The 21764-nt window shown below is 55.8% G+C and overlaps 5 protein-coding genes across 5 annotated transcripts; 1 reads left to right on the forward strand and 4 right to left on the reverse strand.

The window, feature by feature from the left end:
• Window positions 1-22: 22 nt before the first annotated feature.
• On the forward strand, window positions 23-3404 carry VOLCADRAFT_43059 (uncharacterized protein; the record flags this gene model as incomplete). The annotated part of the gene is made up of 5 exons (XM_002947839.1): window positions 23-299; window positions 478-677; window positions 1215-1565; window positions 1715-1882; window positions 3243-3404. Coding segments are annotated over 5 exons (1158 nt in total), but the record flags the coding sequence as incomplete, so codon positions are not given.
• Window positions 3405-6178: 2774 nt separating this feature from the next.
• VOLCADRAFT_88246 (uncharacterized protein) lies at window positions 6179-11176 on the reverse strand (the record flags this gene model as incomplete). The annotated part of the gene is made up of 8 exons (XM_002947990.1): window positions 6179-6664; window positions 7009-7121; window positions 7433-7680; window positions 7945-8531; window positions 8639-8722; window positions 8948-9369; window positions 9415-10144; window positions 10331-11176. The coding sequence occupies 8 exons, from the start codon at window positions 11174-11176 to the stop codon at window positions 6179-6181; spliced, it is 3516 nt and encodes a 1171-aa protein (XP_002948036.1).
• A 199-nt stretch (window positions 11177-11375) lies between these two features.
• VOLCADRAFT_120530 (uncharacterized protein) lies at window positions 11376-15548 on the reverse strand. The gene is made up of 11 exons (XM_002947991.1): window positions 15394-15548; window positions 15261-15320; window positions 15103-15180; window positions 14907-14970; window positions 14431-14542; window positions 14199-14245; window positions 13829-13930; window positions 13443-13530; window positions 12705-12813; window positions 12322-12444; window positions 11376-12018 (listed from the first exon to the last, which is right to left on the reverse strand). Exons 1-11 carry the CDS (start codon window positions 15537-15539, stop codon window positions 11883-11885), a joined length of 1065 nt encoding a protein of 354 aa, XP_002948037.1. The 5' UTR covers window positions 15540-15548; the 3' UTR covers window positions 11376-11882.
• A 766-nt stretch (window positions 15549-16314) lies between these two features.
• rps7 (component of cytosolic 80S ribosome and 40S small subunit) lies at window positions 16315-18454 on the reverse strand. The gene is made up of 7 exons (XM_002947992.1): window positions 18427-18454; window positions 18243-18333; window positions 17939-18058; window positions 17655-17825; window positions 17416-17508; window positions 16737-16815; window positions 16315-16500 (listed from the first exon to the last, which is right to left on the reverse strand). The coding sequence occupies exons 2-7, from the start codon at window positions 18318-18320 to the stop codon at window positions 16457-16459; spliced, it is 585 nt and encodes a 194-aa protein (XP_002948038.1). The 5' UTR covers window positions 18321-18333; window positions 18427-18454; the 3' UTR covers window positions 16315-16456.
• A 503-nt stretch (window positions 18455-18957) lies between these two features.
• Window positions 18958-21758, reverse strand: VOLCADRAFT_120532 (uncharacterized protein; the record flags this gene model as incomplete). Its single annotated transcript, XM_002947993.1, has 7 exons — window positions 18958-19617; window positions 19838-19958; window positions 20434-20496; window positions 20674-20820; window positions 21029-21123; window positions 21337-21398; window positions 21600-21758. 7 exons carry the CDS (start codon window positions 21756-21758, stop codon window positions 19521-19523), a joined length of 744 nt encoding a protein of 247 aa, XP_002948039.1. The 3' UTR covers window positions 18958-19520.
• Window positions 21759-21764: the final 6 nt, after the last annotated feature.

The following is a 21764-nucleotide window of genomic DNA, read 5'->3' on the forward strand; positions in this document are numbered from 1 at the left end:
GTAAAGCCAGGCTGACGTCAGTACGGCCTCGGTCGCAGAGCTTGTGGTGCCGCATGGCTACCCCCTGGACGTCCACAACGTTCAAACGGACGATGGTTTCATTTTAAGCATCCTGCGCATCCCTCATGGCCGGGCGGCCACGAACGCCACATGGGGATCATCCGTCGGTTCGCATCAGAAAGCGGACCAGGCCGCCCGCAGGCCTGTTGTGTTCCTGCAGCACGGTCTACTAGATTCCGCGGCGGGCTTCCTTCTCAACGGCCCGGGACGTAGCCTGGCATTCCTATTGGCGGATGCAGGTCAACAGGGTGGAGTGGGAAGGCGCAGCTAACCTGTACCCAAAGGCGAAAGGGTTTGAAGGAGGTGTAGAGGGATCCAAGACCCTCGCTCCTTTGGCTGCACAGCTTCTCCTTCCCTCTCTCACTCATATCACAAGGCCACCGCTCCGTCCCATCCTATGTTGCCCCATCCCACCAGGCTACGACGTCTGGCTGGGCAACGTCCGCGGCAGCACCCTCAGCCGCACGCACCTCTACCTTGACCCCTCCAGCCAACTCTTCTGGCAATGGTCGTACGATGAAATTGCGGCGTACGACATGCCGGCCATGCTGCAGTACGCTCTTCGTACGTCGGGTGCCACGTCACTACGCTACGTGGGTCACAGTCAAGGCACGACCGTGCTGTTGGCGGCGTTATCAGGCAGCCGGGGTGTCGCACCCCCAGGGGGTGGGGAGGGTAGACGAGGAAGGGGGGCCGGAGGCGGACCGGCGGTGCCGGCTGGCTGGGTTGAGCGGGCGGTGTTGCTGGCTCCTGTGGCGGTGGCGAAACACATATCCAGTGTGCCGCTGCTGGCCATGGCGGCCTTGGACACGGACGATGTGAGGCGGGGGAGGGCTGAAGGAGGGAGGGAGGGACATACGCCTTTGTATGCCGCACACTGTATGCCATTTTAGTTGTCATCGCTATCATCATCATGTACTTCTTGTGCATTGCGTCATGCTGTGGACGTCTCCACCTGGCTGCGTGTCCGGCTTTATCAACCAACTAGTGCGCGATGGGGCGTCAACCCGTATACGCTAGGGGCAGCAGTGCTGTGCTGTGTGGTACGTCTTGGGCGCCTCGCATCCTTGTTTCGCATGCTATCAATCTATCGATTTATCGACATCTTTTTATCTCCGCCCTCCTCTTTCCTTTCTGCCTTGCCGGTTTTTGAGTCTGGTGATTTCCTCATATTCCCCTTCCCTCCCAAGTTGCACGCCTGTGTCTGTCTGTCTGTATCTTTGTTCTTAATTGTGTCTGTACGTATGTATATTTCTTTCCTCCCTCCCCACGCTCCCCTTCCCAAGATGTTTACGCTGTTGGGGCTGCATGAGTTCTTGCCCAGTCAGCAGCTGATGGCGGAACTGGAGGGCCGCCTGTGCGCCGTACAGCCGTACTTGTGTGTCAGCTTCCTAGCCGCGCTGTGCGGTTACAACCCTGACAACCTGGACAACAGCCGACTGCCGCTGTACCTCAGGTACACACCCGCGGGGACCAGTGTACAGAACATGGCGCACTGGGCCCAAGTAAGGCGGGGGGGGACGCCCAGGGAGGGCCCCAGGGGGGAGGGCGCCCGGGAGGGGGGGGGGAAAATTGGAAGAGGCGGGGTGAGCGGCTTCCTTACAGGTGGTTGTGTTGTCGTGGATGTGTGAGTTGTATACGGCACGTACGGCAGGCGATACGGTCACGTGCGCCCAACACGATGAGCTTCTTCGACTACGGCGTCAACTGCGCCTCGAGGAGCGGTCGTTGCAACCAGCTCATGTACGGCAGCATTTCGCCACCGCGGTACAACCTGACGGCCATCGCGACACCGTTGGCGCTCTTCACGGGTGGGTCGTGTGTGTGTGTGTGTGTGTGCGTGTGTATGCGTGTTGGGGGATGCAGGGGCTGCGAGAGGAGAACGGTGAGGAGTGCTTGGGGCGTGGCGACGACGGCCCAAAGAAGACAACCAAACTTGAGCCCTTCCCCCTTTGGTTCCCCTTTTTGTTCATCCCCTAAAGGGGAACTAAAGGGGATGCCTTTGTGTCAAACTTCGTCCCCCGAAGGGGACAACCCTAGGGGATGAATTCCCCTTTTTGTTCATGCCCTTCGGGGATGCCAAAGGGTTGGGATCTGCGTTGCGTTGCGCTGCGCGGTGCAATTCAATTCAAACCAATTTATCGATTTGTATAGCAAAGTGTCGCCTAGCAATGCATTGCGGGCGCGTCGTATCGGAATTCTTCGACTATTGTCTTGCATTGAAGGGCGTGAGCGCCTATGTCTTCGCAAACACGCAAGCCTAGGCAATAGAGCTTGGAGTTCTGTGCCAAACAAATGCAAGTTGTCTCAGCTATCTTCAAATCGTGTACTGTTATTGTACAAGATATTATCGGGCGAAGATGACGTTTGGCGAATCACTAGGAAGTTTAGCCGTAGCGCGGCCGTCCTTTCCCTGTTAGTCGGGATTTCAGCGCGGGAGATAACCGTTTTGGTACGTTCATGTTGATTCGAACATTTTATTATCATTTTTAATTGAAATGAAAGGCGCTTGTGTCCGCCTGCCTGCCTCGACTAACTTGCACAGCAGTACGGTACACTCCCTGGTTGAAACCTGACCCTTTCAAATCAAATAGACCCAAAACCACCAAAATCTAAAAATTCTCCGAAACTCCATTCAATAGCCTCCGATGTTGCCATGATGTGCCGTATTTATTTCTGGCAGATCTGAACGTCCTCTTGTCTGAAAGCGCTCTAAAGCCGCATGTGCTGTTGTATATGGGTTTGGGACGGAAGGAACGCCGCCGATGAGTAGCTGAAATGTGTTACATATGAACTTCGTTTAAGTACATGCCTGCAAGTTGCGATCCTGTGCCAGAATGGATCAAGGCACGGCTAGCTTGCCTTCCCAGTGCAGTGTCCGTCCCAATATCCGTTCTTGCTGTGGTAATTGTACGGCCGTTACAAGGGGTGCTGCTCTTTCAATCTTGCTGGCTGTGATGCTGCCGCTGAGGATGATCTGATGCAACTTACATCGCGCACATCATCGCCGGCCGTGCAATGCCAGCCTCTCCCCGTAGCCGCCCGAGTTTTCGTGAAGATCCCCCGCCAGCTGCTTACCTCTCCTTCCCTCTCGGTTTAACAACCTGTGACCCATATCGTGTCGTATAGTACCGTACTGCACCTCACATCGTACTGCGCTGCGCTGAACTGTAGGTACTCAGGACCGGCTGTCCACCCCAATCGACCTCGAATACTTGCTCGAGTCGTTAGGACCGGGTGTCGTACAGCTGTCCAAGAACCTGGAGGCATACGAACATCTGGATTTCATTTGGGGAATTGACGCCAAGGAGGCGCTGTATGACGACGTCCTGCGGTTCCTAGCGGGACAAGACGATGGTGACGGTCGCGGTGGCGGGTGGGGGGGAAGCGGGGCAACCGCCGGGCGAGGGGAGGTCGGCACTGGCTTCAGCTAGCTGGGCCGCCATGTTGGCGCGGAATGGCACACCGATGTGTGCACCGTCACCCCCCTCCGTCTTGACGGGCACCGTTTGAGGCCTCAGGGTGTGCGTGTGCGTTCGTAGGTATGCAGGGCTACGTGTGTAGAGCCGCTTGTGCATTATTCCCTATTTCATTAACCTACGAGTTGCGTGAGGGTGGCAGGCGGTGCGGTGAAGCGACTTGGGTCGAGGCCAGCAGCAGGTGGGGGTCTCCTCCTAGGATACCACCTTGTCGAGCCTAGTTAGGCATAGGGAATCCAACTCTCTAGATAGGTTAGCGGCGCTCTCAGTGGGTGGCCGCCGAGCCCCTCATCAGCTGGGAGGGGGGTCGTGTCCATGTCCACGTACATGTCACCGCCGCACACAAGGGGGGTTCTTACCTCACACATGACGGCCTGGGGGGGCCCGGGTACCTCTACTCCCGATTAGGGACGTGTATTCACTACACGTCCGCATGACTGAGGTGCCCTGTCTGCACGAGTCATGTGGTAGGGTGAAAATCACGTGGAGGTGGGTAATCGATCCGAAGGTAGCTGTTTGCTTGATGTTTGTTGCAGTGTTTGTTGCGAAGAACTCGCTCTGTGGGGAGGGGAGGGGAATGGTTGCTAATAACCTTGGGACAGTGTTGCAGCACTAAGATTGTTGAGGAACAAACGACTGGTCGACTGGACTGACCCACTCTTCCACCCACCCGCCCACCCAACCAATATATATATATAATATATATATATATATACACGAACAGATATGGCTCTGTGTGGGTTCGCAGGGTTGGGAGCTGGGCCCCGCGTATTGGCAGGCCCAGTTCGATCATGGACATGTGTACAGTACTCGCATCCAGATTGTGTACCATTAAATACCGGACGTCAGTGTTCCCTCCCTGGACTGTCTTGTTCTGCCTCATGGGTCGCACTCATGGCGATATTGGGTTGTGTCGGCTTTCTTTACTCGTACAGTACTTGCATCCGAAACGTCGTCTGATGATGGCTTGAGCAGATGATGCCTTTATCCCTTTCCATGTTTTGAATTTGGTCCACCTGTCAGAGGCACACACACGCGCGCGCGCGCGTCGTGTCTGTGTGTGCACATGTATGTATGCCTGGGGACGTGTGGCACTTCCTGCGTCTCCAGTTTCCCTTATCACCGGACTCAGTGCTCATCTGACGACCTAACGACCTCCTAGTATAAACATTTCCTCTGTAATTTGATAATCGTTACTTCGCGCCTGCCGTTGACGTGCGCTGGCGCCGCAGCCCGTCGCGGTTTCTCTTGGGTTTACTAGAGGACTTGAGGTCAATAGGGCGCCCTGTGAGACCTGTTGCTGTTGCTTCATCAAGGCCGCCTTAAAGGCAGAAATCCGGAACTGCTTGTGCCTTGTCGTACGTGCACCCGTGTTGCGCAAAGCGTTGCACGGCTACGTGGCCGCGTTGGACGGAATAGAGGGGCGGAGGGTGCATTGCTGAAAAGCCAGACTAAGCGTTGCTGCAAAGGAATAAAAGCGAGAAGTGAGCTGTGTGGTCATGGCAGTGTGGTTTATTGTCACACATGATGTAACTGGGGCGTTTCCAAGCGGTCTCCCACGCATGTGCCATTACACAACTGAACTCCGCAAGGGTGAGAAATCCAACCATTCCTAGCCACTCACATTGTATGTACTAGTCACAGTTTTTCATATGGCGGTAAACTAATAGCCATTAGTCGATATCGGAAAGCCGCGCCCCGTGCAATTTGCATGGAGTCCGCGGTACGACATCGAGGTACGACATCAAGAGTTCATACTCGCATGATCAAGCCGCACCGCTAAAACAATATCCCATTTTTGGGTTCGTGCGCATACGACAAAACACATACGATCACATGCTCACATCTGTATGCAGACTGGCAATGTCAAGCTTTTAAGGCACCACCGGCGACATGGCGCCGCGTTTCCGTGCACCTGACGCCAAGCCAAGCGAGGAGGTGAAGCTCCTCTCGCCCCTCACCCGTCCCGCCTGGAACTTTGTTTCGACGGCATATGGTGGTTTTTTCAGGATTGAAATAACGCAACTGGTTAGCGTCATCACGGGGTTTAGCAGCTTCTGGACGCTCAGTCAAAAGCAGCCGTACAACACCCCGCGGCTAGGCGAAACAAGGTAATAGAGCATCGCCAATCCCGCCGCGACAGCAACAGTGTTGAGGAGGAAAATATAATAAGTTATCACGCCTCCGAACACCGCGCTCGCGACAGAACATATCGCGTCACCGAACCTTCCCTCTCCATCCATCCGTTTTGTTTTCTGTGAAACCCCACATGGCTCAGATACCTGATTCACCTTAAGCTGCATGCACCGCTCCTATTGCTCGACCTATCACCTGGTCGGATACGTGCAACAGCAAGAACTGCGCTCTAAGCAAATGTCTTAATGCGACTGCAAAAGATCGCTGTGGAGCTCATCGCTGTGGGATCACGCCAACACACATGCCGCCGCCGCTTACGCTGCGCCTCGTCCCACTGACCTCCGGCGGCCGCAGCCGCAACCGGTGTCGTCACTACATACCTCAGCGCTCCTCCAAACCGAAGCGCCAACGCCACTTCCCACAGTCTCACCAAGCCTACCCTCAGGCAACCCGAGCCTATACGCGCCGTAGTGGAACCCCGCACGCCACCTCATCACAACCCCTTAGCGAGGTGCTACGAAACCCTCGCCTGCAGGTTGGGGACCAACACCCACTCCCACACCCACACCCCCAGCACCCGGCACTGGGGTGACCGGGGGAAACTGCGGCCGCGGCGGCGGCGGGGTCCCTTGGATCCTGCCGGCTGCCGAAGGCCACGGTCCGCCTGGGCCATACACCGGCGTAGTGATATTGCTACCCGGCGGCATCATCCGCGGCCCAGGCGGTGGTCCGTACGGCGGCGGAGGGCCTGGGTACGGATTCACCGGCTGGCCACCTGGTATGGGCGGGCCCCGCAGCGGTGGCGCTGTGTGTGCGGGCGGTCGCTGCGGGCCCACGGGACGGCCGGGCCCCGGAGCGGGTCCCGGCGCCAACCCTGCCAGTGGCGGTGCCCCTAGTCCGTACTGTATCTCCCTGATGAACCGAGCACCCAGACTCTCCAGCTTCACCTCGCCTGATGTGGCGTCAGAGATCTGAACTAGGTTGTCCACCTGCGTGTGTGGGGAGGAAGGGGTAGGGGGAAGAACGGGTGGGGAAAGGCGGGTTGGCGGGAGCAGAGAGGTTGTAGGCGGCCAGGAGGACTAGCAGCTAGGGTGAAGCTGTCTGTGTGCGTGTAAGGGTTGAATGTAGGCAACGGAAGCTCGCATGCAGACATGACCTACCGATCTGTCCCCAGGAGACGACCTGTGCCAGGTAATTCCGGTGCCGGTCCCCTGTCCCCTCTCCCGATGCGGCTACCCCCGGGTGGGTGAGATGCCTCCCGAGAGAGGGATGAAACACATCACGTTTGGCGCAGGGTGCGTGTGGTTATGGACAAGAGGCCGCTCACCCCCACCTTTTTGACCTTGTGCGCCGCCTTCTTGCTGACAAAGGGCTGTGCCAGCGCCAGCAGTGTGCGAGCCCAGGCACTGGGCTGCACCAATACAACGTGCTTTACGTTCTTGCGGTCTGCGGCGGGGTAGGAGGTAACAACAACAACAACAACAACAACAGCAGCAGCAGCAGCAGCAGCAGCAGCAGCGTGGGGTTCCGGGTAGCAGTCACGGTGGCAGGCAGGGGACTAACACTGGACACAGCCAAACTCCCATCCAGCGCTATGCTCTGCACCATCCACAGTAGCGCCGCAACCCTCCGGGGGAGCAAACATCTCCACCACTGACAACATTATCAGATGACGATAAAAGAAAACACGTTTCTCCATTCATCCATTTGTTCAACGCCCGGGGCACATGCGACATACATACGCAGGTACTACCCACATGGTTTGGCCAGCGAGCGGTATGCCCCGAGCGCCCAGGATGAGGACACGGAGCTCGCCTTCACCCCCAGGCCCAGACTGAGCACCACAATTACGTAGTCCTGCTGAACCACCGGCTGCAGCTGCTGCAACACGTACTGCAGGACATCATTCTTCTTGGCCTTGACGGGCAGCATCGCCGTGTTCAGCACCACCACCGGACGCCCCAGCGTGTCGCGTCCATCCGTGTAGAGCAGTCCGGGGTACGGGCTGGGAGGAGGGGGCGGTGGAGGCCGCGGGCCAAAGGCGCCAGGCGCAAGCGGCGGCCTGCGAGGAAGCATTCATCCGCAGACTTAAGTCGAAGGTCGGGGACCGTCAGGCCTGCATACGCGAAAAAGCAAGCCTTACAACACACGGAGAATACCCGTTGTGCGCCTTGCGCCTTCTCCCTCACACCGCAATAAACCCCACACAATCCTCCTCCCCCCACACCTCAAGACGCACACGCACACACGCCCCGCAGAACTCTCGTACCTGAACGCTTCCGGGGGCCCAGCCGGTCCCGGCCCCGGCATTGGGCCGCCTCGCCCATTCCCGAGCATAGGGCCCCCAGGGCCAAACGGCGGTGGCCGCACTCCAGGCCGAATTGCCGTACCTGGTGGCCCTGGGGGGTACCCCGGGGGACCGCCGGGGACCGGGTTATGGCCGGGCGGGCCGCCGGATAGCAGGGGGGGTCTTGGACCCCCAGGCATAGCTCCTGGAAGCGGCTGCAGAGGGGGCTGCAATCCAGGACGCGGCGGCGGCATGGGACCGGGGCCGTAAGGTCCGGGTACGGGGTGACCCGGCGGCCAGGGCCCCACGCCACGGGGCTGCGGCGGCACGCCCACTTCTGCCGCCGCTGCCGCCGGCACAGCAGGGCCCGGGGCAGGACCCGGGGCACCCCAGGAAGGCGGCTGGACTCCGGTAGGGCCCCTGTCGGCGGGGATATTGCCCTGCGGGCCAACCCCGGGCACAGGGTTCACTCGCGGCGACGGAGGGCCTGCGTGCTGCTGCTGAGATAGCACGGGCTGCGGCCCCAGCGTCCTGCCGGGCATGGCGCCGTGACGCATGCTGTTGGGCAGCTGGGAGCCCGGAGGGAACTGGGGACCCGGGGGAGCTGGAGGGCCCGAGTAAGGGCCCGGCGGCAAGGGCTGCTGCTGCGGCTGTTGGGTACCCAGCTGTATGGCACCGGGTACGGAGTGTCCAGCCTGTTCAGGGGGCACAAACCCAGCCCCAGTTGGCGCGGTGGCAGATACCCGCCCCAGGGTGGCGTCTGCAGGCCGGCAGATGAGCACAGACGCACTGGGAGCAAGTGTGTTGCGTGGGATAATAGGACCCTACCCAGCTCCCTGCATCCTGACACAGAAGAGCAGTCCCTCCTGCATCCTCCCGCCTCGCGGACTGTTCTGTTCACCCAGACACCCAAGCAAACCCAACCACCACGATTCCCACCGCTCACCCCTCACCCCCACCACATTCATGACCCAACCGAACTCACCGGGCCCTGCCACAAATGCTGAGGTGCTTGCTGCTGCTGCGGGCCCAATCGCTGGCCTGCTACTGCCACGGCGCCCACAGCAGCTCCAGCCGCCACCGCCAGACCCGCAACAGTTGCTGCCACCGCCGCTGCTGGGCCCCCGGACGCCTCACCGCCAGACTGACTCCCACCGGGTTGCGGAGGTGCGGGTATGGCGTGGGGAGGCGGCTCCGGCGCCGCAGCGAACGCTGCTGGCACGGCAGATGTTCCCGCCGGTTCGTCGTCGTCCGTGTCCGCGGCATCAAAGGGATCCCTGGCGGCGGCGCGTTGGACGCGGGCTGCCCCAGACAGCTGCCCACTGACAGCGAGTTCAATCGCAGCAGCCGTAGGAACACCAATTGTAGCAGCAACAGAAAGAGGGTGGTGACTACCCATACCAGGCGCTGAGGACGGTAGAGCCGCAGCGGCAGACGGTACGGTCAACGCACCGCCGCCCTCCGTGCCGGCGTCCACAACCGCCTGCCACGAATCCAACACGTGCGTCATCGGCGCATGGTCCTGCGGCTGCTGCTGCTGCTGCTGCTGCACCGCCGGCACCAGGCACCCTACCCCATTACCGTCCACCTGGGGGAACCCAAGCTGCACCTCGCGCTCCTCAACCTCCTCCTCCTCCTCCTCCTGCTTCTGTCTCCCCACTCCAGCAGCTCCGAATCCCTCCGACCCCGGCTGTGGCGCCAGGCCCAGCAGCGACGCCAGCTCCGGACTGACCAGCCCCGCGGCGGCGGCAATCCGGTAGTCGTCCAGAAGCTGCTGCGAATTGACCGCTATAGAGCTTCCTCCGTCCAACGGACCCACTGCTACTGCCGTGGTGGCCGCTGCGGCTGCGGCTCGACTTGCGTCAGGGCCGCTGCCCTCCGCATCCCCAGGTGATGGCTGCGGCCCCAGGTGATAGGCCTCCGTGGACGCCAGCAGATCGGGGTCGTCAAACACGGGATGCTCCACCGTGGCGACCACCTCGACAGGGGGGTCATCGACGCCAATGTTGGACTGCAGGAGCAAATCTGAATCCGCAGCGAGCGGGGCGCCATTGGAGGCTGCCGGGACCAAATTGAGAGGCACGTCTTCAAAGCAGCACCGCACGTCGGAGTTGTTCCAAGAGGCGGGTGCCGGCGGCGGCGCAGTCCCACTGGCGGGGGGCCCGACGTCGACAGCCGCCCACTGCGAGTCAAGTTTGCGGATTTGGGGATTTCAGGGGCGGTGCCCAACAGGCGATTCGGCAGGCGGGTAGCCTTTAGGTGGATTCTAGGCCGAATCCCGAGCCAGCGGGGAAACGAAAGGGACACTCGCCTGTTTAATGGCAACATCGCCAGATAGGTGGTATGGTGTTTGCTGAGGAAAGCCCACGGCATTGATGTCGCTGCTGCTTTCCTCGTAAGGAGCTTCGACGCTCTGAGGCGGGTGATATGCCGCATAACTGTTAAGGGTAGTTGACGAACTCGCCTCCACCACGGCAGGTTGTAGCAAGCTGAGGTCTGCATCCGGTTTGTGAACAATTGAGGTGGAAGGCGCTTCTGAGTTGCTCCGTGCGGCGCAGAGGACTGCAGCTACATCTGTGTCCTCCTGGTTTGAATTATCAACCCGCGGAAAGTCCAGGGACATATCTGCAGCTGCCGTAGGGGCCGTTCCGCCTAGGGTGTTTATGGCAGAGTCAGGGGTTCTGAAATCGGCCTCCGTGCTGGGAGCGTGGGGATCGGCTGTTGCTATCCCCGATGTGTCCCCGTCCAGCAACTGCAGTGTTTGCCCAACCGATTCGGCGTTTAGGGAGCTGAGGTGTTGGGACAAGGCCGCTGTACGTGCAGCAGCTGCTGCCGCTGCCGCGGCGGCATCCCTCGCTGAATGCGACGCGCTTCTGGTGTAAGCTGCGACACGATCCAAGGGAACCTCGTCCTCGCTATCGTCCCTGCCGCTTTGCAGAACTGCTTCCGGTTCAGACAGGGATGCAGGGGGAGCACTGCTTGAATCGTCTCGGACGCGTGTGCTGACGCCGTCGCCCATGGTGTATTCCTGAGCTCCATTTGAAGGATCAGCTACTGGACCATCCAGCTTGTACACAGAATTGTACCGGTTTTTGTACGCAAGCGGTTCATCAGCGTCGTTCAATTCGACAGCATGGGGATAGCGCGGCGCATATCCCAGCTCAGAGTCATCTGCCCTAGATGGCAAGTGCAAGCTATCGGTAGGCGACTCCATTTTGAGTTAAACTTGAGTTAAAAGCCTAGTTAGCTACCTCGACCCCCTGCCTCCCAAAGCCGTTTCCTAAAAAAAGAAGAAACCCCCAGCTCAATCTGCGACTGAAACTTGTACAAATGGCCTTTATGTACCAGAAAATGGCGTTCACAGAGAATGCACGTGTTCTAGCACTTTCGTGGAGTCGGCAAGCAAAACATTTGGACAGTAGAAGCATTACAAGAACTGAACTATTTAACCGATAGCCAAGCGCTACACTTTGGAGACGTCCTGTACCGTTATCTGTAGCTCGTACGCTCAACTCTCCTCATAACACTTAGCCGCTAGCCGCAATAGCACTGCAGCTTATATATCGCAAAGTAAACACTTGTACATACAAGAATAGTTTCGTCCTAATAGATGCACAAAGGCGCGACGGAAAGAGCAACGTGATGTAAGAGGATAATACAGAGGGTGATGAGTATACAATTGAAAAAGAGCACTCCGCACAAGTTCACGCAAACAAAAGAGTATTCGGAGCTCGTGGAGCTTCCCCACGTAAATACGAAAAAAACACCACGCTGACTGCTGCGCACAGCATGATCTGCACTCCGCTCGCGACATTTTGCAATTTCACGCAGCGTGAAATCACAGCTTGCCAGCGCATTCCATATTACATATGGCATAGAAAAAATCAATAAATAATCACATTCTATCTGTACTTTGCCGTTCACTTGTCCTCAATAAGGAGCGTCATCCCTGGCAATATCTTCCGGTTGCCCATCGTCTTGGGATCCTTCGCGCGAATGTTGCTCGCGAGGTCGTCGTGAAGGGGACCGAAGCCCAAATCCTTTGCGGGCACCCAGCTGAAAAACCAAACCAATATGGGGGGTGAGGTGGGGCAAAGCATGTAAAAGTGCAAGGAAAGGTTAGCTGCCACAAAAAGCATCGACAGACGATTTCCTCATCAAGGGATAGTAAATGTTTGGGGTGCTCATCCCGTTATCCCTGCCAAATTTGCAAGGCGCATTCTAAGCCCTATTCAGACCTCTGGTGTATTCACCAGCATTTGCTCCGTACCCTATACGTGCAAGCACTAAACGGATATTAAATAACGCTTTGCAAGTTAACATGCGCCACCCTTTCCAGCCCCCTCCCCCTGGGCTCACCTCTCTGGAACGCCAAAGGCGCACTCCGTCTCAATCCCCAAGTTATATAGCTCGCCATTACCGCCCTTGTAGGCTGATGTGACCAGCTTCATGAAGCCTGCCTCGCCCCAAGGCTCGCCCCAACTGCACAACGGGGCCGGCAAAAAGGTCCTTCGCACAGGCCATGGTGCCACAAAGAAGTCACACCAAACGATGCTGCCCCTATGAAATCAATGCTCAAAGAACTTGGTATCACGACTGCAAGCAGGGCAATGATCACGGTACTCCACACCGTGTTCAGGGTTCCCAGGGCCCAGCGTCCTCTTCCGCCATGTCCACCTGCCGCTCTCTGGCATATCAGCTCCTCCAAAACCACATCAGGGACCCCCGTTCCCTCCACCAACCTGTTGCGCACGATCCAGTACTCGACACCGTCCTCGTCGACGCTCCAGCCCACGACGCTTACCACGTGGTTGATTTGCGACTTCTCCTTGTACTCCGCATAAACCCCACCTGCGCATTTCATACACGAGCAGGGAATCAGCCTGCTGCCAGTAAAGACCTTCCCAATACCCTCTCCGGCGTGAGGAGGGAGAGGCCGTTGGAAATAGCCATACAGATGGATTGTTAAGTTGTGACAGCCTCGTAACAGCGTGTGCGAGCTGCACCATCAGGTAGGGAACAGACGTACATACTGACGGCGCGTCTTGGAGTTGGAGAATCCACGAGCAAACACACATACATTCTGATGCTGCTCGCGACCCCTGTAACAAGCATGAGCCGTTTCCCCGTCTCGCTTTATCCGCCTTGGGTTCCGCCTTGAGATCCACCTCGGCAGTCACTTCGCTAATCAGTGCGCTTTGCCGTACTTCCATCGGTGAGCAGTCGTTAAGACGGCTCACAACCCATCAGCCGGGATCTTTTGTTCCCACCACACTTGTGGAGAGGTTCTAATTAGGCTCGTGACGTAACAACCCCAAGGCAGCGGAGCACACCATACCGCGCCGCACCGCAGCGATGCCCGCGTGGGAACGAGAAATGCCTCATCCTTAGATTGCACACCAGGATCGCAGTAACCAGGTGACAGGTAATCCCACTTGCTAATGTAGACACAACGAGGACACAGAGCCGTATAGCCTCACCCGTATAGCTGTCCATGTTGTCAGTCGCGTCCACACCACAGCTAATGGGACCCCGTCGGAAAATCTCCGCCTTCATCTGGTGGGCGCCCTGCATAGCGCACCAACACGCACGCAGGCACGAGAACATAGTTGCACCCACGCAAGCCTCCAACACCATCCCACGTTCCGTATGCGCTATAATGCTGGGCCCAATGTGTTGTTTACGCCCGCTACTAGTCCGTCTCCAAGTTCACGGATAAAAGACATTTTCGCGAGGTTACCTTGCTACCTTGCTGGGCCGCCGCTGCCCTGTCGATCCCTGAACCCAGCTGTGGCACACAAATTTCTGCACCAAACCGAAACAGGACCTGTACGCTGGCCGCCGCTACAATCGAATGCAGCCGTACCTTCAACCTGCCATACTCCGACACCGTGAGGCGCTTGTATTCGTACACGGGGATGCAGCCTTCGTCTGGCCAGCAGGTGTAGCATTGCTCCTTGTCATGGCACTTCGGGTGGCCACGCAAGACGGACGGACAGGCAGCAGCAGAAGCACTATGTCAGGACGCAGCTGAGATGCCATTGACCAGTTGAAGCGCGACGAGAATGCCAGCGCACAAAGCATTGACAAAGCCAGAATGTCGAATGGATGGTACTATACTGAGAGGTATGGATTATGAGCTATGAGGTATGAGGCACAAACGGCATGCTAAGTGCAGCCTCGCACCCAACCCGTTCCAGCTCTCTCCACCAAGCTGGTCCAGAAAGCCCCCATACCTGCTGGTTATGGGCGACGTAGAGGTTGCAGGTGTCCGGAGGGATACCTGCGGGCGACAAGGTTGGCAATTAGAAAGTAAAGAGCCTTTCCAGCCTATCAAGAATCTATCAAAGATCGATTAAGGTGAAAATATGTCGGGTACGTTCGTTCAAAATTCTTTTGAGTACGTCAAGGACACAGGGCGCGGATCGCGTTAATAACAGAGGACATTTGCATGGCTCCCATCCTCACCGTGCTTGTTGGCATAGACGTACACCATTCGGTCGTCGCCGCCGTTACAGCTACCAGCATGACCGCAATCAATGATGTTCTGGACTGAAAGGAAGACGCCGGGCCATGCACCCTGGGGACAACAAAGGCACACGGCCAGGCTTGCGTTTTGTTCATACGGACGAACCATCCCTCTTCCATTATTTAATGGCTGGGTAGCCCTACTACGTCGGGGGCGATAATAACCCCCGATGATTGGCAGGAGGCATGCCTGACCATTAACCCCAAATCCACCTGGTGAAACAGAAAACCTCAACATATGCACTGCGTACAAGTACCTGATTTTATTGTTTTAAAAATGCCTTCCTTATCCAATAAGCGTTTCTTTGCCACAAGGCAGGTATGCAGCGGGTGCACGTGAGCTGGTGAAAACCCCTATATGGTGGGGAGACACGACCACGGTAAAAGATCGACTGACTTTTCCGTAATGTTAATACCTTTTGCTTGATGTTCATCCGGTCTGCCAAAGAACTACTCGCCGCATGGGCCCAGCAAGAACCGCTGCGAAAACCAGGCAACCAAGAGAAGCGCAATCGACGTTAGTATTAGAGATAAATCATAATGCTGGTTGGAATTGATCGAGCCGTCAGCCAAGGTTTTTTCATTCCATATCTGAAGGTTGGGATTCCTTACCAATACTCAGGTATGTGTTGATTGCGCACAATGCTCAGGAAGTTGCGCACACCATTGTTCGGCCCACTGATGTTGCGCCTGCGTTTTTATTGAGCGATGGTTAGACTGGAATCATAGACCGAACTAATGAGGACTAGGGTTTGTCAGCAAATCCGCACCAGTCCCAAGTCGCCGGCAATTCTTCTGGTTTAAGAAGGTCATGCGGACGCGGAGTAGAACTGCAGGGCAAAGGTTAGGTCATTGGGCAAATATGCAACCTTCGTGCTCACAGCATTTGCGATCTCCACTTACATAAGATCAGGAACGTCAGCACGCCGTGAAATCCCTGAAGCGAAGCGTGACGGCCGCCCTGTGGATGTGAAAGTAATGACCCTGGCTTGAGCCATTGCGGCACAGGCCAGCGTGACCAGAAAAACCAGTGCAACGTATGTCCCCATTTCGATTTACAGTTAAAAAGTAAAGGAATTAATAAATGTACACGCACAAGGCATGCTTAGAACCAAAATCGTCGCCGCCCTACGTGTCGCCGTACTGTACGGTGACAACCTGGACTCGTTGGCTGGCACTAGCCGCGATGCGTTACTGATTGACTAAAGAGGTAGTTCAGGTAGCCGTGCGTACATTTCCGCCGTTACTCCGTTTTTCAGATAATGCATGGAAAGCTTGCAAGTTCAATGCGATTTTATGACCTCGGCCTGTTCATGAGTAAGCATCGCACTAGCGATGCGCCGACTTCTTAAGACGTACTACTGGCATTCAGCCAATGGGAGTACGAGTGAATAACAGGTCTGCGATTCCATTTGGTTATGGCTGCTATCCTTGTAACGTGTGTCAGCTTTATCCGTTATCGCTTCCAAGATGGCTGGTGACTCTCGATTATCCGTCATCCTGATAATCTCTCACCTGCTTCTGATTCGAGCAGGGGTCAGGAGCACAAATGCTCGCTGTACACACATGTGTAATACACTTCATTTCGAACTGCACACGCTGACGATTCGTCTTGACGTTGAAACAAAGCGAGATGCGGCCTTTTCCTGACCGCTACTTGACCTGATTTCCCGCTACATTCCTTACTCGCTAAGGCAACTTCCCAAAACTTTTGAGGTTACCAGCCGGTTTTGGGAGAGTGAGCTGCAGATTTGTACTGCAAATTCAGTTGCAGTTGTTCTGGTGTTTGTGCAGCGATGTGTTATCAGCTGAAAACCAAATTGTTGCAAAGCGGCGCGTGCGTATTACATTCCCGCGGGATGGAGACGCTAAACACTAGGCCGACCAAGGGGGTCATCCAGCTGAACGTTACATTCGATCCCAAGCTGGGGCCCTCACACACCCGCCCCTCCTCTTGACCGCGGACTTAGGAGGACTCGGCGACCGGGAACTCAAAGCTCACGTCCTTGCCTGCAGCGTAATGCGTAAAAGGAACATTCCTCGGCATAATTGGCAAGCAGCGTCTTACAGCATCTAACCAGCCAACGACGTTGTTCCACCGACCACCTAAGCAACCCTTATTTGATACAGGAAGGCTAGCGTTGGGGCAGCCATGAAGGAGCCCACAGCGGTGGCCATGGTCAAATCGCTTCCGAATGGGGACATGCCATGTATACCCATTCAGGTGGCGGCCCCACACAGCTCACCTGTAAGGCGCTTGTAGACGCTGGCAAAAGTCTCCAGCTTGTACTCGGTGGTGTTGCGGTCCTTAGGGTCCAGATGCACCTACCAATGGACCCCAGAAAATGCACATTAAGGCATGCCATCCACGACATTCGCCAGGTAGATGTCATACGAAATATGATGTCAAGTCCCGGCTGGAGTTTGCAAACTCACAGAACCAGGACGGCGATACCCGCTTTGTTCTGCACTGCATGCACTGCTACCATGATGGATAAGCCATGGACAGCTGTGTATGGCAATCCAAACGGTATCATGCACAAGCTTCATCATTTTCCTGCTCGGTGCTCCAGGCAAGTGGGCTCTTCTCTTGCTACTGGGCTACTAGTTTTCCAAATGAGTACACGCCGTGATCAGCAACGCCACAATCACACAAAAATGGACAACCAGACCTCTGCTCGAAAGCGTTTCGACTTCACCGCACTGCTCCCAACTATTTCCTCATTAGAGCCTAGGTCAAGATGTCAGGTCCTAGAAAGGATTGCATGGTTTGGGCAATTACCAAATACCGGCTCAGAACAAACTCTGCCAGATGGAACGCCTAGCGTGCGGTTAAATAAAAGACAGGTAATCTCCGTCCGCCCCCGAGCAGTGCATACAGTGGCCCCTTGCCGTCCAGCGACAGGTGATTCAAAACAGTCGCACCTTGAGGACCTTAGACCCATCCAGCCGGTAGCGAATCCGCTTGCCGACAATTTCCGTTGGGTACACGAGGTCGTCCAAGACGGCGTCGTGCACCTGTTCACGAGCATGGTTTGAAAGGACGTAATTACTAAGCGGGGACAACCTCGCCTACAGATGTTCCGAAGTGACTGGAAATATATCGGTACCCCTGAAAAGGGTCTATCGCATCCCTTTAAAAGCAGTCCGTACAGCATACCCACCGCTGTCAGAGTGCGGCTGCGTGGGCGGGCGTTCGTCTTGCCGTTGCGGGGCGGTGGCAAAATCCGCCGGTTTGCAACAATAACCACGTCCCGGCCGCTGAACTTCTTCTCCAGCTCGCGCACCAAGCGCTGCTGGATCTTGTGGAAGGCCTTAAGCAAGCGGTAGGGCACCTACGACCCAAACGTGCAGGGGTCCCCAAGCTCAGCTTTGTGAAAGGCGACTGTCAGCTTGCAACCCATGCCGTAGTAATATAAGGGCGCTGGACGGCTGTGTGCGTTCTTACGTGGATGATAATCGCCTTCCTGGCACCGTTGGCGACATCGACCTCCTTAGCGGAGGTGATATAAAGGTCACGCAGGTCGCTCTTCAGCTCAGCATTGGTTGCCTCCAGATCGAACAGAGCCTGTGAAGCATAACATGGACTATCACTGCTGGTTGCTCATAGAGCTGAAACAACAATGGCGCCGGCGGCTGCTCCCCTGTAAGCAGCACCTGCCCGCCGCAGTTGGTTGCCCTCGCTAATATTAAGAACAAACACTCCAATTCGTCGTGCTCTGGCATGAATGGTCGGCGCCCTGGTGGCACACCTGAGCAACCTGCTCCTCGAACTCATCGGGCTCCAGCCCCCTCTCCTTCACAATCTTCTTGCTGCGAGCGGAGACCATTGTGGTGCTCGCACTGCGAATGCAAAAACAGCTGGTACTGAGTTCGTGCCAAAGTCGGCGTCAAATAGACTCAGGCCTAAAGGGCACTTATACTTATATTACTTGCCTAGGCCTGTGCAGCGCCACCCACTACAAGGAAAGAGAAGGAACGAAGGTATGGCACAGCACTTCTCAGTTCCGAACTGGGACCGCTCCAGGAGGGTGCCAGAACGTCGGTACATGAACTAGTCCATGCTTTCAAAGGTTTAAGTATTACATTTGGAATATACTGACTTGAAAGGAGTTAATATACATAAGACATATGACAAAGACACACTTAAAATGTCTCACAATGAACTGCTAGCGCTGGGTTCGCTGTCCCAACAAGAAGTACTGTCCGTGGCCTGTTATCGTTGATCTATTATTAAAGGAATCCTCACGCCCCATAACGTCGTTCTACGTTGGATGGTGTGGCATCACTCACATCACGCAGGCGTCGACTTTGCAACCAGAGGCTACTTTCGAGCAAAACCTAGTGGCGCGTGTGTTCGGTGTCTTCCCCGGGGTCGCCCTTACGCGCTACCTATACTTATGCCGATGGCTCTCTGCACCATCGTTGGACTGCTGAGCTCTATGACGTGCCCGCCACTGGAAACTTGGCTCACGAGATATTACAGAAGGCTTGGGTTTTCGCCTTTCCCAGCTCAACGCTTGTGTCGTGTGCAACGGCGGCGAACACCGCAGATTGAAGGATAAGTCTATCACCCCGTAGACGTTTCGACGTCCAGGGGTGTGGCGCAACCAAGACCCGTTCCGGCGCATAATTCCAACAGAAACATACCTTTGTGACCCATTGAGCACAGAGCAAAATACACATACACAAATGAAAACATAAGAACGCCCCGCGATACAGGTACAAAAGGAATAACTGTCTGGCGCTGGCCCTGCTTGCATGGGCACCCTGCGGACATCAAGTTGCTAATGACCTCCTAAACCATACCCAACCACGGGAATCCCCATACACCATGCATACCCTGCCACATGCCCTGCCGCCAGCATTCAGTACATAATGCGTATCCTGTTTGACATGCACAAGTGAAATTAGAACCACTGTCCCCTTGCTGTTGTGGACCCGCTCAATCTTTGTAAAAAGATAAATTGCAGACCTGATCCAGAACAGACTGAAAAAACGAGCGCTATGCAGATGACTAATTCAAATGATTACTTGCGACGGTCTTTCTTTGCCTTAATCTCCTTCGCGATTAATGGCGCCGCAATGCCGGCAACCGCAACGAGCACCAGCGGGAGGATAAAGTTTCTACAGGCATCAAAACACGGGAGCACATGCCGTAAGGGTAGGGGCAAACAGGATGTGTAGAGGGTAGCCGGATTGGGCATGAAACGGACACTACTCCTGAAACTGTATACCGCGGAGTGCGATTGTTCTATCATCCCACCGAACATAAGTTAATACCGTTCCCCGCCTCCGGCATATATCACCTGTCTGACCCCTCCCCTGACTACAGAACTGAACTTACTTTTTGCCACCAACCACGGTTGACTTAACCGGTCCCGGTGCCTCAGGCTCCGTGCCCATCGTGGTAACCCGCTTGGCGACCTCGTCCACTGTCTCTGGCGACACAACGCCGGTCAGCCGCCCTGCACACGGCATAGCGCGGGATAACGGTGTAGTCATAACGATACCTGGCCTGGAGACAATACTGCAATGTGCGGTTTAAGGTCCTGGGTTCGATTCCTGGGTAAACCCTCGACATTGTCGGGAGCGTGAAATTACGGCTAGCTGCTGAGATTTATAACTGAGGTCACAGTTGATGGACCGAGACTTGGGCGCTGGATTGGTGGCGATTGTGAACCCTCTGAACCCTCTGTCTCTGCGGGTGTTCGGGTGACTGTTTGAGGAGGGATCCTAAAAGGCAGGATCGACCGCCTTAGACTTGCAGTACGTATGGCGTACAGTGTGATAAGGGTGGATGATGCAGTGTGGTGATAAATCGTAGAAATGACATGTCCAATTGGCCCAGAAGCCTCCCTCTGTAACAACAACAATAACGATACCCCAGCCGTAACCCCAAAACAACAATGAAGTTTTCCCTTAGGACGCTCAAACGCTCACCTACGGCATCTTTCGTGTTTGGCGGCTGCTGCCCAAATGCGACGTTCGGCTGGAGGCACCCATCTGCAGACAGGAAGCCGAGGCATAGGCGGCGGTGATGCTGATGACTGTCGCTGGCACCCGCAACACCCAACCCTGCATAAGTTGCAAGGCATGCCCCCACAATATCAGGTCAGTGATTCCTAGTATGTGTGCCTTGCGAGTACGTGCTCATGTAAAACCTATCGCCCCCTCATCCACCTGGTCGCGTGTTGTCCAGCTCCGCCAGATCCTTCACAAAGTTCATTCGGATACGAATGTAGCCGCCTTCTCCACCAGCGTTGGGCTTAAATAATTCGAAATATTTGTCAATTGGCACGGCTTCGAGGATATCGTTCACGTAGATACCTTCGGGGAAGTCAGAGGGGGATAGTGCGCAGCTTGGTACTAAACTCCAGGGCCGGCGCGTGTCTATGCCGTAGAGGACGGAACGCCTTTGACGTGTTAAGGACCGTTCAAATCCCCGGGGTTCCACCATGTTATAACAGAACCATTACCATAAGCTTGCACCGGATTTCCCCACCCAACCCCTCTAGCATCCGGCACGAGCGCTCACCACAAGCCGCCACCACAGAGGTACCCCTCTTGTTGCCTTGAAACTTCTCACGACACAACATGAGCCGCAGCTCGCTGGAGCCTTCAAGCAACTCCCTGAAGAGGCACAAACAGTGGCCACCGCCCACTTAAGTTACTGTCAATCACGTAGGCTTCGTAATAAAAACCCTTCAACCCCAACCGCTGTCTCTGCTGCCGCTTGAAGCTTCAGTGCCAATTCAGCCAACTAAAAACAGTGCAGGCGCGAGCTCGAATGTTATGGTGTATTTGACTGGTATGCATTATATGTATTTATAGGAAAGCACTTACATGCGCAACTCCTCGCGCCAGGTTATGGTATCCCCAATCAGGGGAGCTTTTCGAGTTTGTGCCTACAAGAAGATGTACGCTGGAACTTCATGCAAATCCGTATAACATTTACCACAGAGACCAGGTTCACACGCTGAACGCGCTTTGCAAAGCAAACCTTGATGTTCCTCAGCCCTCCTCGGATTTCCACTGTGAACAAGGAAACAATAAACAACGAAGAGCTGATCTTGTAAGCAGTCTTCAACAGAGAAAGCTTAGCGTACCAAACGCGCCAAGCGGTCTCTCAGCTGTCCTGTCAACTTGCCTTTGACAAACGCCTCGAACGCTCCAGCATTCGTGTCCCATGTGAACTGATCCCGCTGTGTCTTTCCCGTTGCCTCTTCCACAACAATAGATATATAACCCTTCGGAACTTCCGCCATATCCGG

The sequence above is a fragment of the Volvox carteri genome (genome assembly GCF_000143455.1).
Source record: "Volvox carteri f. nagariensis unplaced genomic scaffold VOLCAscaffold_8, whole genome shotgun sequence".
Taxonomy (NCBI): Eukaryota; Viridiplantae; Chlorophyta; class Chlorophyceae; order Chlamydomonadales; family Volvocaceae; genus Volvox; species Volvox carteri.